Consider the following 19,281-nt stretch of genomic DNA (forward strand, 5'->3'; position numbering starts at 1 on the left):
AGAGCTTCTTGGCAAAGGGTAACACATCGCCGCAGTATTGTCTGTCAGAACCTGCACTACCTTGCCCTTCACATAGGGCAGGAAAGCCTAGCAGGCCCGGCAAACCGCTTTGAGCTCCCTGATCGTCCCACGACAAGGCGGCCTTGCGTGCTGAGCTCCCAGTGGGCTCCCCAGCCCAGGTCCGAGGCATCAGAAACCAGGGTCAGCAACAGGGCCAGGGTCGCGAAGGGAACTCCCACACCAATTTGGGGCTCAATCACCAATCTACAGACTATCAGATGTAAACCGGCACACATACCACCCAATCTAGATCGTGTCTGTTGGAGATGAAGACCGACACCAACCACGCTTGCAGTGGCCAGAGATGGAGGTGGGCTTCCTGGACCAGGTACGTACACGTGGCCATGTGGCCTAACAACCACAGGCAGGTGTGAGCCGTGGTGAGCAGGTAGTTTTTCCATATGGGAGATCAGGTCCGACATGGCCTGGAAACATGCCTCTGGAAGGAAGGCTCTGGCTTGCGTGGAGTTGAGAACCACCCCAACGAACTCTATTCTTTGCTCCAGCCTTAAGGTTGATTTCTTTTAGCCCTGGTCTACACTAAGCCCTGGTCTATACTAGGACTTTAGGTCGAATTTAGCAGCATTAAATAGATGTAAACCTGCACCCGTCCACACGATGAAGCCCTTTATTTCGACTTAAAGGGCTCTTAAAATCGATTTCCTTACTCCACCCCTGACAAGTGGATTAGCGCTTAAATCGGCCTTGCTGGCTCGAATTTGGGGTACTGTGGACACAATTTGACGGTATTGGCCTCCGGGAGCTATCCCAGAGTGCTCCATTGTGACGCTCTGGACAGCACTCTCAACCTCAGATGCACTGGCCAGGTAGACAGGAAAAGAACCGCAAACTTTTGAATCTCATTTTCTGTTTGGCCAGCGTGGCAAGCTGCAGGTGACCATGCAGAGCTCATCAGCAGAGGTGACCATGATGGAGTCCCAGAATTGCAAAAGAGCTCCAGCATGGACCGAACGGGAGGTACGGGATCTGATCGCTGTATGGGGAGAGGAATCTGTGCTATCAGAACTCTGTTCCAGTTTTCGAAATGCCAAAACCTTTGTGAAAATCTCCCAGGGCATGAAGGACAGAGGCCATAACAGGGACACAAAGCAGTGCCGCGTGAAACTGAAGGAGCTGTGGCAAGCCTACCAGAAAACCAGAGAGGCGAACGGCCGCTCTGGGTCAGAGCCCCAAACATGCCGCTTCTATGATGAGCTGCATGCCATTTTAGAGGGTTCAGCCACCACCACCCCAGCCGTGTTGTTTGACTCCTTCAATGGAGATGGAGGCAATACGGAAGCAGGTTTTGGGGACGAAGATGATGATGATGATGATGAGGTTGTAGATAGCTCACAGCAAGCAAGCGGAGAAACCAGTTTTCCCGACAGCCAGGAACTGTTTCTCACCCTGGACCTGGAGCCAGTACCCCCCGAACCCACCCAAGGCTGCCTCCTGGACCCAGCAGGCGGAGAAGGGACCTCTGGTGAGTGTACCTTTTAAAATACTATACATGGTTTAAAAGCAAGCATATGAAAGGATTACTTTGCCCTGGCATTCGCGGCTCTCCTGGATGTATTCCCAAAGCCTTTGCAAAAGGTTTCTGGGGAGGGCAGCCTTATTGCGTCCTTCATGGTAGGACACTTTACCACTCCAGGCCAGTAACACGTACTTGGGAATCATTGTGCAACAAAGCATTGCAGTGCACGTTTGCTGGCGTTCAAACAACATCCGCTCTTTATCTCTCTGTGTTATCCTCAGGAGAGTGAGATATAATTCATGGTCACCTGGTTGAAACAGAGTGCTTTTCTTAAGGGGACACTCAGAGGAGCCCGTTCCTGCTGGGCTGTTTGCCTGTGGCTAAACAGAAATGTCCCCTGCTGTTAGCCACGGGGAGGGGGGAGGGTTGAGGGGGTAGCCACGCGGTGGGGGGAGGCAAAATGCGACCTTGTAACGAAAGCACGTGTGCTATGTATGTAATGTTAACAGCAAGGTTTACCCTGAAAGAGTGTAGCCACTGTTTTATAAAGTGTGTCTTTTTAAATACCGCTGTCCCTTTTTTTTTCTCCACCAGCTGCATGTGTTTCAATGATCACAGGATCTTCTCCTTCCCAGAGGCTAGTGAAGCTTAGAAAGAAAAAAAAACGCACTTGAGATGAAATGTTCTCTGAGCTCATGCTGTCCTCCCACACTGACCGAGCACAGACGAATGCGTGGAGGCAAATAATGTCAGAGTGGAAGAAAGCACAAAATGACCGGGAGGAGAGGTGGCGGGCTGAAGAGAGGGCTGAAGCTCAAATGTGGTGGCAGCGTGATGAGAGGAGGCAGGATTCAATGCTGAGGCTGCTGGAGGACCAAACCAGTATGCTCCAGTGTATGGTTGAGCTGCAGCAAAGGCAGCTGGAGCACAGACTGCCACTACAGCCCCTGTGTAACCAACCGCCCTCCTCCCCAAGTTCCATAGCCTCCACACCCAGACGCCCAAGAACGCGGTAGGGGGGCCTCTGGCCAACCAGCCACTCCACCACAGAGGATTGCCCAAAAAACAGAAGGCTGGCATTCAATAAATTTTAAAGTTGTAAACTTTTAAAGTGCTGTGTGGCATTTTCCTTCCCTCCTCCACCACCCCTCCTGGGCTACCTTGGTAGTCATCCCCCTATTTGTGTGATGAATGAATAAAGAATGCATGAATGTGAAGCAACAATGACTTTATTGCCTCTGCAAGCGATGATCGAGGGGAGGGTGGTTAGCTTACAGGGAAGTAGAGTGAACCAAGGGGCGGGGGGTTTTATCAAGGAGAAACAAACAGAACTTTCACACCGTAGCCTGGCCAGTCATGAAACTGGTTTTCAAAGCTTCTCTGATGCGTAACGCGCCCTCCTGTGCTCTTCTAACCGCCCTGGTGTCTGGCTGCGCGTAACTGCGCGTAACCAGCAGCCAGGCGATTTGCCTCAACCTCCCACCCCGCCATAAACGTCTCCCCCTTCCTCTCACAGATATTGTGGAGCACACAGCAAGCAGTAATAACAGTGGGAATATTGGTTTCGCTGAGGTCTAAGCGAGTCAGTAAACTGCGCCAGCGCGCCTTTAAACGTCCAAATGCACATTCTACCACCATTCTGCACTTGCTCAGCCTGTAGTTGAACAGCTCTTGACTACTGTCCAGGCTGCCTGTGTATGGCTTCATGAGCCATGGCATTAAGTGGTAGGCTGGGTCCCCAAGGATACATATAGGCATTTCAACATCCCCAACAGTTATTTTCTGGTCTGGGAAGAAAGTCCTTTCCTGCAGCTTTTGAAACAGACCAGAGTTCCTGAAGATGCGAGCGTCATGTACCTTTCCCGGCCATCCCACGTTGATGTTGGTGAAACGTCCCTTGTGATCCACCAGAGCTTGCAGCACTATTGAAAAGTACCCCTTGCGGTTTATGTACTCGGCAGCTTGATGCTCCGGTGCCAAGATAGGGATATGGGTTCCGTCTATGGCCCCAACACAGTTAGGGAATCCAATTGCAGCAAAGCCACCCACTATGACCTGCACGTTTCCCAGGGTCACTACCCTTGATATCAGCAGATCTTTGATTGCGTGGGCTACTTGCATCACAGCAGCCCCAGCAGTAGATTTGCCCACTCCAAATTGATTCCCAACTGACCGGTAGCTGTCTGGCGTTGCAAGCTTCCACAGGGCTATCGCCACTCGCTTCTCAACTGTGAGGGCTGCTCTCATCTTGGTATTCATGTGCCTCAGGGCAGGGGAAAGCAAGTCATGAATATCGCCCGGTATCGCTTTGCCAGGTTCTGGTGCTGCATATACTGCTGGATAATGCGTGTGGTGTTTAATGTGCTCCTAATTGCCAAAGTGAGCTGAGCGGCCTCCATGCTTGCCTTGGTATGGCGTCCGCACAGAAAAAAGGCGCGGAACGATTGTCTGCTGTTGCTCTGACGGAGGGAGGGGCGACTGACGACACGGCTTACAGGGGTGGCTTCAGGGAGCTTAAATCAACAAAGGGGGTGGCTTTACATCAAGGAGTATTTCAGGCAGGACTTCACGGAGGGTTCCAATAAGAAATGGTGCACCTAAGTTATTGTTCTTATTGGAACAAGGAGGTTAGCCTGGCCTCTGATTGATACATGGCTAGATTTACCTTGCTGCACCTTCTCTGTGAGTGACTGCAGTGTGACCTAGAGGAATGAGTCCCCTAGACAGGGGATGGGGGGAAGCAAATGAGTACAAAACAAATCTGGTCTATTTCTTGTTTTGATCCACTCCATCTATCTTTTACATCTTTGGCTGGCAGCAGACGGTGCAGAAGGACTGCATGCCATCCACATCTCACGGCTGCTCGGCAGAAGACGGTGCAGTAGGACTGCTAGCCATCCTCATCTCTTGCCTGCCTGGCAGAAGATGGTACAGTAGGACTGCTAGCAATCCATATTGCCTGCCTGCTCGCCATAAGACGGTTCAATAGGACTGACTGCAGGACTAAAGAGAATGACCTGGTCAAGTCACTCCAAATTTAGTCCCTGCGCCCATGTCTGCCCAGGCGCTCCTGGCCGACGTGGCCAGGAGCACCTCGGACATGACGATGACGGCTACCAGTCGTACTGTACCATCTGCTGCCACAAGGCAATGGGTTGATGCTGCTGTGTAGCAATGCAGTACCATGTCTGGCAGCACCCAGGAGACATACGGTGACGGTTACCTGAGCGGGCTCCATGCTTGCTGTGGTATGGCATCTGCACAGGTAACTCAGGAAAAAAGGCGCAAAACGATTGTCTGCCCTTGCTTTCACGGAGGGAGGGAGGGAACGGGGGCCTGACGATATGTACCCAGAACCACCCGCAACAATGTTTTAGCCCCTTCAGGCATTGGGATCTCAACCCAGAATTCCAATGGGCAGCGGAGACTGCGGGATCTGTGAGATAGCTACCCACAGTGCAACGCTCCGGAAGTCGACTCTAGCCTCGGTACTGTGGAAGCACTCTGCCGAGTTAATGCACTTAGAGCATTTTCTGTGGGGACACACACACTCAAATATATAAAACCGATTTCTAAAAAAATGACTTCTATAAATTCGACCTAATTTCGTAGTGTAGACATACCCCTAGTTTATGGTCAACAGGCCCAGATCGCAGCAGGTGGAACTAACCAGTTCAAGGCTCCTCTGCACCTGTCCCCAAGATCTGCCCTTGATGAGCCAATCGTTGAGATATGGATAGACCTGAACCCCTCAATGCCTGAGGTAAGTAGCCACTGTGCCATACCTTTTGTAAAGGCCCTCGGAGCAGACAAGAGACCAAAGGGCAGCCCTGTGAACTGGAAATGGCACCTGTCCACCACAGAACGGAGGAATCATCTGCGACCTTGAAAGATGGAGATATGGAAATAAAGCATCCTTCAGACCAAGGGTGGTGTACCGGTCTCCCAGATCCAGGGAGGGGATGATGGAGGCCAGAGAGACCATGCAGAACTTCAACTTTTTGAGAGACTTGTTGAGGCGCTGCAGGTCCAGAATGGGTCTTAGAACCCTTTTCCCCTCCTGTCACAGGGGACCTCCTCCACTGCCCCCAGCTACATGAGGTTCTCAACCTCTTGAACGAGGAGTTGTTCATGAGAAGGGTCCCGGCAGAGCGACAGAGAAGGGGTGGGGAGCAGCCAAGAATTGCAGGGTGTAGCCCCAAGATACAATTTCTAGCACCCAACTGTCCAAGGTGACTTGCAACCAGGCCGAATGGTAGGGATGAAGACGGTTAAGGAAAGGATGAGGCGGATCCGGAGAGATGACTGGGGCGTCGCCCTTGAGTGCACCCTCAAAACGAGCACTTCTGGCTCTCGTGAGGCTTCGATGGGATGGGCTGTGCAGGGGAGCGGGAGGAGGAAGGGCGGCAACAATTAAAACTCGTGACCCTATCCCTTCTCCTTGTAGGCCCCTGTTGAGGCTGCCAAGGCCTTGGTGGCAGGGGCCACCGGAACTGCTTCCTTGCTGACTGCGGCTTATGCAGACCCAGCGAGCAAAGGGTGGCCTGAGTGTCCTTCAGTCTGTGCAGCCTCTTGTCAGTGCTCTGCAAAGAGACCATTCCCATCAAAGGGAAGATCCTGGATCGAGGTCTGCATTTCCTGGGACAGGCCAGTGGTCTGAAGCCAGGATCTGCGCCTCATGACCACCGCCAATGCGACCACCCTAACTGCCAAATTGGCCACGTCCCATACCATTTGGATGGTGCACCTTGCAGCCGTCATACCCTCCTCCTCCAGGGCCCTGAATTCCTGGACCGAGTCCTGGGGCACTGAGTCCTTGAACTTACAGAGGGAGTCCCATAAGTTAAAACTGTACTTCTCCAAGAGAGCCTGGGGGTTGGCCACCTGGAACTGAAGGCTGGCAGTTGAATAAATCTGTCTCCCAAAGATGTCCAGCCTCTTGGCCTCTTTATTCTTGGGGGCTGAAGTGGTTTGCCCCCATCTGTCCTTCTCATTGGCTGCCAAGATGACCAGCAAGGCCAAATATTCGAACCCCTTGGCAGGGACAAAATACCTTTTTTCTGCCCTCTTGGAAGTGGGAGGGATGGAAGGAGGAGTTTGCCAAAGGGCTTTTGCTATTTTTAGGACCCCACCATGTACTAATAATGCAACACAGGTGGGGGTAGAGGTCGAGAGCACATAGAACAGGGCGTCCCCCTGTTTGGCCATCTCCTCCACTTCCAAGTCCAAGTTCGTAGCCACTCTATGAAGCAGAGCCTGATGTTCTTTAAAATTGTCCGGCGGGCTGGCGTGGAAGGGGCCTGCCACACCCTCATCTGGGGACAACGACGACAAATGGGTCACCGGGGAAGGGGAAGAGGGTTTTGGGGTGGGTGCTTGCTCCTCTCCCCTAGCCTCCGAATGCGCCTCGCGCACCGAGCTCAGTGCCACTGGTTGCTGCTCTGAGGCGGTGGCCAAGTAATGGACTGACTGAGGCATCAGCACCACAGGCATGCCCCACGCGCCCCAGTAGGTCCGTTGCACCAACCACTGGCCTCGCTGCCCTGACGGCATCACGGAGGTGGATGCAGCCTCAGGTGCCCAATCATGCTGATGCTGTCGCGTTAAAGTGCTGAATTTCCTTTCTGAACTAGAGGAATCACCTTTCGGTGACCACGGAGGGGACATTGAAGCTTGCGTCTGTCGCCACAGGAGACCGGTGTCTCAAGTAGGTGGATTGGGGACAGGGGGATCAGTACCGTGACGCAGACCGCTCCCGCGGTCTAGGAGACTGGGATCTGCACCGAGACACAGCTGGTGGAAGGATGATTGGTGCCGGCGATATGGTGACCGGTGCCTTCCTCTAGACGACCCGCATCGAGAAGGTGGAGACGGTGAGTGCGGTGCCAGAGATCTAGGTCATCCCGCAGAAGACAGAGACCTGGAGCATGCAGAGCACTGTCTCATCTCTGGAGACTGGCATCATTCGCCCACCCTCTGGGCGGTCTTTACGGCTGGTTTGCCCTCACCAGGAGCCTTTGCCTGTGACCTGCGACACATGCGGTCCTGATAGAGGCCTCTGCTCTCTGGGAGCCGGGAGAGCCTGGAAAGGCATCGACCCTGCCACCAGTCTGTGTCCCCTACTGTTCCCTGGAGTCAGTGGAAGATTCCTTGGGGGACTAAGGGGACACATCGGTGTGGGGCGTCCCCATGTGGCTCTGATGTGGGCTGTTGGCCTGAACTGGGCCCTTTGCCCTTCTTGCTCAGTGCCAGGGAGTCACCCTTCTTCGACTTCCTCTTAGTGCCAGGGGTGTGCTGTGTGCCAAGGTGCTTGGGGCAGAGTCTAGCCAGAAGGCTCAGACGCCGGGCGGACAGCAGCCTCCATGAGAAAGATGGTCTCACTCTTTCTGAGTTCTGGGACGAAAGTTCTTACAGATGCGACACTTCTCCTTCACATGTGATTCCCCCAAGCATTTGAGGCAGCTGCTATGGGGGTCATCGGGCTGTTGCAGTCAGGGCAGGGCTTAAAAACTACTTACTAACTAACTACTAGTAAACTATTTACAAGGCCTAAGACTCGAGCCCTTGAGAGGCAAGGGAAAGGCGCTCTAACCACCACGGGCAGTAGGAAGGAACTGGGAGGGTGTAGGGCCGGCAGCGCCTAATATACTGATGCGTGAGAGCGGCACTCAAGAGCGTGACCCTACAAATACCGCTAAGGCAAAAATCTCAGATGGCCGTGCACGTGGGCACGCGCGCTCCTAGAATGGAATCGACATGAGCAACACATCTTGAAGAAGAAAGTGATTATTTTCTAGTTTATTATCTATCCCTTTTCTAATGATTCCCAACATTCGGTTCCCTTTTTTGACTGCCGCTGCACATTGAGTGGATGTTTTCAGAGAACTATCCACAATGACTCCAAGATCTTTTTCTTGAGTGGCAACAACTAATTTAGACCCCATCATTTTGTATGTATGGTTGGGATTATGTTTTCCAATGTGTATTACTTTGCATTTATCAACATTAAATTTCATCTGCCATTTTGTAGCCCAGTCACCCAGTTTTGTGAGGTCCCTTTGTAACTCTTCGCAGCCTGCTTTGGACTTAACTATTTTGAGTAGTTTTCTATAGTCTGCAAACTTTGTCACCACAATGTCACCCCCTTTTCCAGGTCATTTATGAATATGTTGAATAGGACAGGTCTCAGTACAGATCCCTGGTGGGCATCTGGGGGATGTCCACCGGAGGGGAGGGATAGCTCAGTGGTTTGAGCATTGGCCTGCTAAACCCAGGGTTATGAGTTCAATCCTTGAGGGGGCCATTTAGGGATCTGGGGCAAAAATTGGGGATTGGCCCTGCTTTGAGCAGGGGGTTGGACTAGATGACCTCCTGAGGTCCCTTCCAACACTGATATTCTATGATTCTATGACACTGCTGTTTACCTCTCTCCATTCTGAAAAATGACCATTTATTCCTACCTTTTATTTCCTGTCATTTAACCAGCAGGGAAAGTCTGGGGCTTCAACTGAAAGCACAAACCTGGATGAATAAAGTGCTCCCTTCCTGCGAGAGGAGAAGAGTTGCACTTAGCAACAGGCATGGAATTCCTCATTTACTGGACTTTTCTACTCATCCTTGCTCTAAACAGCTGGTTACCAGGTGTAAGTCGCCATCTGGAGTCATGGCCTGTGTCCTGGGGAATGGCTCCTTTCTGAACTCCAGAACCGAAGGCTGCACACTGTAGCCCATAGAGCTAGCGTTAGCGTTTATTTTATTCAGCAGTAATGCAAGGAAAACTACAGACCTGTCTCGTGTGCCAAAACAGACACACACAAATATAGGCTTGAGGTCTATACACTTTGGCACACATGAATGGCCTGACGATCACCCCTGAGTTTGGGGGAACTGGGAACAGAGTGTATAAGAGGGGGGATTGTCCATAACACCACCAGCCAGCCACAGGAACATGAGCTAACATTGGCTTTTGGATATTTTAGGACGGGAACGTCTGCAGATGTGTTACTACAAGAGTGCCATGGCAACGAACTGACGTATATGATAATAAGTTGAGATCATTAACATCCTAACCTATAGGAGAAGGGCCTCCCAACATTAGTAATGTGAAGAATACAAATAAGGAAGAGGGGAGAAACCTCGCTGAATATGCATTAGACAGAGTGGTGTCAGCGTAACATGTTATAAAAGTTGTATCCCAGCGTGGGGGCAAGAGGAGAGCGAGATACAGCCCTTGGGAGGTGCCAGGATGATGGCCACTGGTGATGATGAGGAAGGTGATGGTGATGAGGAAGATGATGGCTAACATTTCAGTTTGTTCTGCAAGGGATGGCATGAGTAAATGGATGTTCTGATGCATGTTCTGTATTATCTCTATCTACCTTGCTGGGTTAGAGTGTTTGTGACTTTGCTAAATGTACTAATAAACTATTACAAATACACACAGGTTCCTAAAGAGTGAGCGCTGCAGCTGTGCCCTTCGGGGTTCCTAACTGAACAGTAATTCTAACAATACTGGGCCTGATCTCGGGACGAGAACTTGTCAAACCTCAGAGTGATCACTGTAAATTCTTAAGTAACCAACACAATGAATATCAGATTCATAGATCAGGCTACAACACACATAAGGAGAGTGAACTAAGGAAACGGTGATTTCCTTGAACAGGGAGCACAGAGTCCCTGGCCCGTGAGGGTGGAGAAAGCAGTACTGCTTGCCTTTTCGCAACTCAGATGTAACCGACACAGTGAAATGTTTACATTCTGACCCAACAGATCCCCAATGGGTGGAACTCCCCCTCCCCACAACCCCCAGGCCCTGTCAATGGAGCGAAGGGGTGAGATGGGGAGATTTCCATGAGTGCTGCTGGCCTTTGTCATCCTCTGACAATAGCTTTGCAAAAAAGCAAAATCTTCCTATGCTCAGGAGCCGAACTGCACAGGCCAGGGCTTGTGCCAGACGGGATCAGATCTTTGGTCCCTCCAGCCCAGTATCCTGCCTCAGGCAACAGCCAGTACCCAAACCTTAGGGGGAAGGAAATCCTATAACACACCTTGCTAGTTGTATGCTGTGCAGGTAAGAGGTGTGGGGATCTGACCCAGCAGCTCCCTAACAACCCATTCTTCAGAGGACAGCCCCAGTACTGAGGCAGCTGCCTGCTGGTAAATGGACTGAAAAGGAGCGGGGAGGTAGAAAAGCTTGGACCTACCTTCACTCCATCCGACTTCTTGTTCAATAGGCTTTTGGTAGCTGCAGAGAAAAACAGGACAAGGTGGTGAGGGTTTGGTTTTAAATCTCTCTTCCCTTCCCTTCCAGATTGCACAAGAATTAAAGGGACAACCCCCTGCTAATTTCTCTTGGTAATGATGAAAGCAGCAGAGGTCAAACTGTTGTGTCGCTACCCATCACAATCAGATCGAGAGAAGGAAGGTAGCCTGCCCTTTCTATTCAACAGTTAGTGTTAAGCCAGCAACTCTCCCACCCTCCCTAACCTCACTGAGATCCAGTGTCCAACAGTGCAGAGCTCCCAGGGTGATTTTATTTCAAGTCCTCTACTCTCTCACAGCCTCCCCTTCCTCCAAAGGTGACAGCCATTACAGAGAAAAAGCTGAAGACATCCGTCAGATTCTAGTATCCGGACAGAGATTTTCCCTCAAGTACAGCTATTTACATAAGGGAGACTTTATTTATGAAGTGGCGGGGGGAGGTGTCGATAATGCAAAGAAATCCTAATCACTGCCAAGATGCAAAATTACCCAGAGGAATGTCTGGGATAATGGCAAGTAATAAAATGGGATCAAGGACTTTGGTGGGGAAGGAGCAAAGGCAGCACTGCCAGCTTGTAAAGAGAGAGAGTGAAAAAAGAAGAGAAGGGAAGGCTGAATTTCTTCATTGACGGTGATGGAAGCTCTGCCATGCTTGGTCTGAACAACTAGAACTGAGAAACCAACAGACAGACAGACACACACATAGGAGGAGGGAGGAGGAGTATCTGGCAGTGCACGAGAGAGAGAGAGAGTCACACACCCAAAGTGTGCGCGTCTGGCCATGTGCACATATGATCAGGGTAGGCGGGGCTTGCACGTGCAACAGGAAAGTGACACATTAACAATGGTTGTCAGCAATGGGCCTCCCTGCCTCCATTCTCAGTGGATACAGAACAGTTTGGTTAACTCTTGTGGATGGTGCCCAGCTGTTTCCACTCCCTTGGCAAGAAGCTGCTGTGACAAGGAGTTGACATGCCTTTCCTAAGCAGCTATTTAAAAGTGTGTGGCCTCATCAGCATGAGCAGGCACCAAATTGGGATGCTAACCACAGTGAGGACATGGACAAAGAGACAGAAAGAGAGAGGAAGAGGAAGTGACAGAATGTGCAACACCAAACCTGCCTTGCTTAGAACCTCTGATGAAACACTCCATTGTCCTACCACTCCCAGAAGATGTGCTGGTAAACTGGCACTCACGCTTTTCTCTGGATTTGTCCACAATTAGACAAGAAGGCATTGCAACAAACCAGCAGCTGCAAGGCCTTGAGACTGAAATACCTGTGTAACTCTTCAACTCCACACCCATACACCTCAGCTATCCCACATGGCCGACAGACTTTACTTATACTGGTTAGACAACACCTGGGACAAAACTTTTTGCTCAGCTCAGGCTGAAATGGTGCAGACAACAGCTGCTTCTCTCCAATACCAAGAAAATAACACCATAAACTTGGCAACTGCCATGGCTGAGCTGGTCCTAACTCTACTCCATAATGCAAGCATCTCACGTCTGGAATTTGCCTTAAAGCTCCAGCTCCCAAAAACAGCACAGAGCAGGCCTGCACTACTGCCCCATGTCCTGGGGGCCCAGGAACAAGCTGGGAGTCTGCTGATTCTTCACTCTCCATACTTCCCAACACTCCCATTTACCTCTGTAGACAGGTAAAACATTATGAAGTTACACCAGAGACCACGGCTTCCGCAGACAGCTTCCCCACCTGCTTACACTAGCCAGGCCTCTGGTGGAGATAGTCTTTCCACCTGCCCCAGGCATTGTGGATGCCAGCCTAGCCTCTAGCAGAGAACACCTCCCACCCAGCCCAGCACCCTGCAAAGCAGGCATGGGCCCTGGAAGACACAGCTTCCCCTCCCATCCCTCTGCTGGTACCCACTGTGATCTCAGCATGTCAGTTACATACAGTTCTCTCACAGTCCAGTTACTAGTTCAGCAGTGAAGAAAGAAATTCAGTTGGTTGCTCATTTAGCTCATGCATCATCATGATTTGTAAGGATACTCTGAGGATACAGGAGATGCACACTCTCACAGTGACAAAGAGGCGGCAGACATCCCAAGCAAAGCAGACACTACGTAATTTACCCACTGGTTAATCTGTACACATTATCCGACAGAAATCAGAGGATGTGGGTGGGATTCCTGCAGCTAGCGACAGACAGACAGGACTTACTTCTTTAATGAGAGGAGCAGACAAGCAATCCCCAGCATTCAACACAGGAGATATCAGGGAAATGTGTGGGGGACCCCTTTAAGTTTAGCAAAGGTCTTGTGCACCCATACTTTGCTGGTTTCCAAGCATGGGTCACTGACCGCATCCCTCCCCACCTCCTCTATGTAAGGAGATTCAAAACCCCCTTCCCTCCACAGTGCTGTTAAGAGCCCCTACTGAAAGTCCTATAATTTAACATGTATTTCTATTACTGGTTTAGCATCTCTTCATTAATCTCTGATGAGAAGCACAGAGCACAACCTCTGTCCCCCACCCCCTCTGCCGGCCAGGCACATCTTGTTTTAGTCTCTGACAAAAATGAAAGGCAGCCCCTTAGGCTCACAGTCTTGGCATTAAGAGTCACAAACCCATCATGCTGAACTCATCAGCAATGAACACTGGACACACTGGATGTGCTGAGGGGCAGCGTTTCACATGGGACCAAAATACCAACTCCAAACAATGCCATGGAATGCTTCTCCGAGCCCCATTCCTCTCACTCTTCTTTCTCAACGACAGTCCTTTGGTCTGTGTGCTCTGCAGTCGCCTTACCTCCAAGTGGCAGGCCTCAGGTCATGCCACACGTCAGTGATTGCCAGTCCCAATTTGGCCACCCAGAAATTCATGACTTCCATCCCTACACTTAGTTCACTAACCAACACTGGCTCTCTCAGCCCTGCAGCAGTACAGGGCTGAGACACTGTTACGGTCTCAAGCTGCCAGGCATTGTTGGGGGGTGGTGGGAAGGAAGATCACTGAATTTAGCTTTGTGAAATCTGACTGCTCCACAGTAGCCTGACAGAGAGCTTTTCTTCTTGCTTTAAGACAATATTGTACTGGGAACAGAAACCCTAGGGCTCTCTACTGTCCTAATTCACCCCATTTTACAGAAGAATTGGAAGCAGAGGGGAACCCAGTTCCATGTTCTCCTAGGACACAGTAGCTGTTTATTTCAGAGAAACCTGCCATTGCAGGGTAACAATCAACCTGATCCATCTCAGTACAACAGGGTTCTAAAGAGCACATGTAAATAAAGCCCTTTAGTCTGGGCTTCCCAAAGTTTTAAACTCAGATTCTTGAGCTAATCTGCTCAGCCCCACCTGCTGAAATAGCAGGCGCTAGCCACACACACATCAATTCCCCCTCCCGACTCATGTGCTGGTCTCACTGCAGGGCCCTATACATCTGGCCTTCAAATCTGGTTAGTAATTCAGTAAGATCAACGTGGTGATGGTTCCAGATTAGATGAAATCTGTTCTGCATGCCAATTTCTCAGCCAGCAAGCATGGATGACGTCTCACTGGGTGCGCAGGCACTTGCATGCTGGTTTTTTTACTGGCAGTGAGTGGGTGTGGGCTAGGTTCAGGCACTCAGGAGATAACAGGACTCATGCCACGTACCTTGCTCAGCCAGGCCGGCAGCACTCATGGCGGCCGAAGCAGGGGCGGAGCTCTGCCTGCCAACTGATTGGTCAGAATCATTCAGTAAGAGGAGCCGTAGTAAAGCAATAAAGACCAATCAGCAACAAGAGAGCAAGATGCAAGTAAATTAGTGTTAAAGAAAGGTGAGGAGAAAAGAATGTAAAGTTCTGAATTAAAATTTATTTATGTCCTTCAAACACAAAGACAAAACCAAACTGGGCTACAGAGACAGTTTGGGTGGATTCCAAGGACCCAGGAATGACGTTTGGAAAGCCATGGATTTAGTTATAACAAAGTTTTGAGAATCAATTTGCAAGCTATGGATTTCGATGTAAGCAAAGCCAGAAGGAACAAACAGCGGGGTTCTGGTTTGATTTGTTTATTTTAAAGTCAATGAGCCTGTAGTGAAGTGTTTTGGGAAAGGCTTTGGAGGAGGCTGCAGACCCCAACTAAATCTTGTCATGAAGTCATGCATTAACATACAACAAAACCCAACAGGAATAAGAATAGATAAACATCAAATAGAGGAAGAAAGAAACCTCTTAAGCTGGAGGGCATCCATAACAAAGCTTTCTGTGGTAGAAGAACTAAATTCCATAAGAATGGCTAACACAACCAACCCTCTGGCAGCCTGGAATTCTCATCCCCAAATGTGTAGAGTCTGGGGGTGAAAAGCTCTGGCCTCACCCAGAGTCAGGGGTGCTTAAAGGTGAAATCAGACTCTTCAGACACAGCATATCCAGCGACACAGATCTGGGACTGTAATCTGGCCCTCTGTACTGTAGGTTGGGAGGAAACCCGATTTACTGCATTCTTAACCTGCCCAATGCTTTTCCTGGATCTGTCCAAGTACCAGTGAATCAACGGTCACTATGCAGCAATGCAGACTGTTCAAGAGATGTAGAGAACCTAGGATCTTCCAGTCACCTATCCATTATTCACAGGACCATGAATTCAGCAGAGTTCTGGTTCTGCAAGTTTTTTCTAATGCTGACACTCATCGACAAAATGATCAAACCCATCACATAAGAGGGAAGTACCGCTTAGGACACACTTAACGCCATCTAAATTATTTTATGTACACACAGCACTGCCCTATAACACCACATGAGATGCTGGAATAAAAATGAGGTCACTCGTGACTGGTCTGTCTGACTACAGTGCTCACACACATCCACCCTTCTGGGAATCACGCGCTCCAGCACATGGATGGAATCAGCTGAGATAGTGACCACATGTCCTAACGCATGCACAGTTGGGAGGTTACAAGGCTGCATTTATAGAATGGGATATGTAGACCCAGCCTTCCCAATCTGCTGCCCCAAATCCTTCTCCTGTAGTTAGCAGGAGTGGGAGAGGAGAGAGCAAAAGAGAGAGTGTGTCTTTATGGGAAGAACATCCAGAGGGGACTCCAGGTACTGGCATCCAGCCCCATTTGCAGCTTCACAGGTTTTTCTACAGCCATTCTTGTGTTACGTTCCCCTGTCCTTGGAGGTCAGCAAAGAGTAGTCTCCCTGGCAGTGAGCTCCTAGAGCCTAAAAGTCTGCCTTAGAAAACCGAGCATCTTGCCTAGCCCAAGTCTGAACTATAATGCCATGGAAGATTTGATTAAACTAGCCCATGAAAACTTCTGGAACAAGCAACTTGATACCTTATACCTAATCTCCAAACGATCCTCGAGCCATCTGGGGACACACTACACAGAGATGGGCTTCCCAAAACCAAGGAGAGGAAAACATCTTACCAAAATATATTAACATAGTCTAAGCAATTGATAAAGATGAGGACAGATCCTGAGAAGACGCTTTCTGTGGCTGAGCAGACAGCTATTTGTCAAATCATAGTGAGCAGCAATAGGACCAAATGAACTCTAATGGACAAGAGTTGCTAAACCAGAGACAAAAAGGTGGGTCAGACTTTCAGAACCACAGTCACTCAGGAACTAAAAAGGAACCAGGTCTTTATTCTTACCCCAGACAGATGGCAATTTTTCCTGGCCAAAGGAAAATAGAATTCTAAGGAAGAGTGAATTTACCTCCTCTGAAAGAGCTACTAACAGCACCCCTAAAGCAAAGCCGTTTCCCGGTAGGAGAAACTGTTCCCCTTTCCCTATGGAAGAGGGGGCAGAGCTCCTTTCGGTTGCAGACAGAGAACAGAGGGCTCTCACACTAACACAAAGTAGTCCGAGAACAGCCACATGAGAGAAGCAGCAGAAGAAAAAGCAAGAAAAAGCTCAGCTACTGACAAAGAAGATTTCAAAGAAAAAATAATTCCTACCCTCTGACAGTTTAGATGAAGACGCGTTTGTCAAGAACTCAGCTCCAGCCAGCAAGGCCAATCTGATGGCTCTGAGCTCCAGCCGATGAAACCCTCCCTACGTCTCTGCAGCCCCAAATGCTGCTAAAAGGGCTCCCCTGATTCCTTCTGGGCTCACTCCATCCACACTCCTCTTTTGCCACATGGCAACTAGCTCCTCTCCCTCAAACGAACATGAAAGAAGCCAGCAACTGTATATTCTGACCACCTTTCAAAACAAGCATCACCTGTAAGACTCCAATAAACCTTCACATCTTGACTGCATTTTAGACCAAACAGAGTAACGATGACGTCTTCAGGGTCCGGTAATTATCTACTCGTGGCCAAGCTTCAGAGGGCAACTTCCCTTCCCTGACACACTAGCTCCCTGGATACTTTATCAAGAGGGACAGCAGAAGGATCCTGGGAGCTCTGGCCATGTTGTTAGCAGCTGCTGTCACTAGATAATCTGAAGAAGGGGCTTAACAGAAGAAAAATGCCCATCCAAACCATTAGCTACCTGAGGAATCATTCTGTTGGCCACAGGAGAAGGGGCAGAAACAGAAGTCTTCTCCAGAGAAATGAACACAGGATCAACCAGTCCCCCTTAGAACAAAGAATCATCCAGTTACACACCTAGAGAAGCAGGAACACAGGCCTGAGGAGAATTAGAAGAACTTTTTGAACCTGGCATTTTAGAAGAGGTTCCACATTGTTTTACCAAAGACGACACACAACTATAAAGTATGAGAAGTTGTACCTTACTGAGGACCCAAAAGAAATATGCAGGCTCCTGGGATCACTAGAAAGGCTCCTTAGAAACTCCCCCACCCCAATTTTAGGATAAATGTAAGCACTGAAAAGCAGGGTGCTCAAATGCCAAAGGATTTTGGTGAAGAACTGGAATTTGAACTTCCAAGTAAGGAAGGACCTGTACTTCCAAAGTAAGATCTTCCAGTGACATTATGAATGCTATCGAGAGGGGCCCTACACCTGTACACAAGAACCAGATGCAAAGGAAGACCATGAGAATCAAGGTGTTGGCCTCAAACCATAAAAATACTGGCACAGACTCTGTCTGTGAAAGAGGAGGTGATGGTGAAGATGGGGGCTACATGCTGGTATTTAAACATGGTTTTGAGCAGCACCAGCACCACAACTTGTCTAAATGAAGGAGCTTCAAAGATTCTCTCCCCCCCCCCATATGGAGGTTGCCTCATATCTCAAATTGCCTATCACTTGGAGCTGGGACAAATTCCTCTGATGTCAAGGGAGAGGGACAAAGACAGGCTGGGAACAAATACACTTTCACAGAGGAGTGAGACATTTGTTTCCCTCTGTCCTGCCACCCGGAATATTCAGAAATTTGTCCATAAGCTCATAGGGAACAGGCCCATCTCAAAGAAAGGAGACACAGTGAATGTTGGTGGTAGAAATACTTTTTTCACCTCTCAGTTTTAGCACTGGTTTTCTAAAGGAGCCAGGAAGGAACTGGTAAGAAACTTCTAGACCCAGAAATTCTACAAACAGGGAATCTCTTCTCTTTTGAAAACAAGATGTCAAATGGACAGTTAATTTAGCAGCTTTTTATAAATCAAAACCACCAAAACCCCCATAAAAACTTACCCAAAGACTGTCAGAGATGAAGCAATTCCAAATTTGACAGACCAGCACTAAAACAGGAACCAAAAGCACGAGGGGGATTTCAGCACCTCTTTATAGATCCCTTCTGACCTTGCCCTGTAGTGCACTTGTGTAACACGTCACAGCTCTTAAGTCAAGGCATATAAACACCACTGACTCCACTGCAAAGCTCCAAGAGGTTGTGCACTCTCCAATAATATTTATATATGAAGATACATTTGTGATGGAGAAGACAATTGGTCCTGGTTCATGCCTGAGGCTCCCTACGTACTTCCAATAATACAAATAAATAATAATTTCTCCCTTTGGTGAACACTGGTATTTTATCTCCCTGTATTTCAAACAGAGTGGAATGGCTCTAGAGATTCTCTGGTTCAGTTCTTTATCTGTGTGCTAGGATCATCAATGTTAGCAGCTGCAGGGAACACAGTTGTGGAAGCTATATGTATTAGTTAACTGCTGCTGCAACACTGACAGGGAGGAGACATCTGTTATTTGTCCATCCTATAAAAGTTTATTTTAAAATAAACTCCTTTGTGATGGAGTGGGGCAAAGGGGTCTTTAAAATAGAGATACTGTATTTAGAATCCAGAGGCCATTTCTCACTAGATCTTAATATATACAAATATCTGAGGCCTAAACTACTTGACAGCATCCTCGAGAGGAAAATTAGTGAGGGAGAAGTGGAGGGGAGTGTTGCCTACTGTACACCTGTTTAACTCTGGAAGGACTTCCACCAAGGAATACAGAGCCTCCGTGACTACAGATGGTGGAATACATTTGAGGAAGAGTGACTATGGAAGAGATGGTCAGCGGACCACCTTCTGTGATCTCATAGGATGACAGCAACCTTCAAAAGATGCCCACTAATACCAATCTCACCTCAACCGCCACTGCTC

At 49.2% G+C, this 19,281-nt stretch overlaps 1 protein-coding gene across 32 annotated transcripts in view; it reads right to left on the reverse strand.

The window, feature by feature from the left end:
• CAMK2G (calcium/calmodulin dependent protein kinase II gamma) overlaps positions 1-19,281 on the reverse strand; it is a 177,056-nt gene that overhangs the window by 34,561 nt on the left and 123,214 nt on the right. For 17 of the 32 annotated variants that reach the window (XM_048859066.2, XM_048859058.2, XM_048859057.2 and 14 more), the window contains exons 13-14: positions 14,423-14,485; positions 10,741-10,781 (exon numbers count right to left, since the gene is read on the reverse strand). In XM_048859066.2, the coding sequence (XP_048715023.1) occupies positions 10,741-10,781; positions 14,423-14,485 (104 nt within the window). The remainder of the gene's footprint in view (positions 1-10,740; positions 10,782-14,422; positions 14,486-19,281) is intronic. The other 15 variants (XM_048859082.2, XM_048859071.2, XM_048859074.2 and 12 more) reach the window with 1 other exon arrangement.

This window comes from Caretta caretta, chromosome 7, assembly GCF_965140235.1.
Source record: "Caretta caretta isolate rCarCar2 chromosome 7, rCarCar1.hap1, whole genome shotgun sequence".
NCBI lineage: Eukaryota > Metazoa > Chordata > Testudines > Cheloniidae > Caretta > Caretta caretta.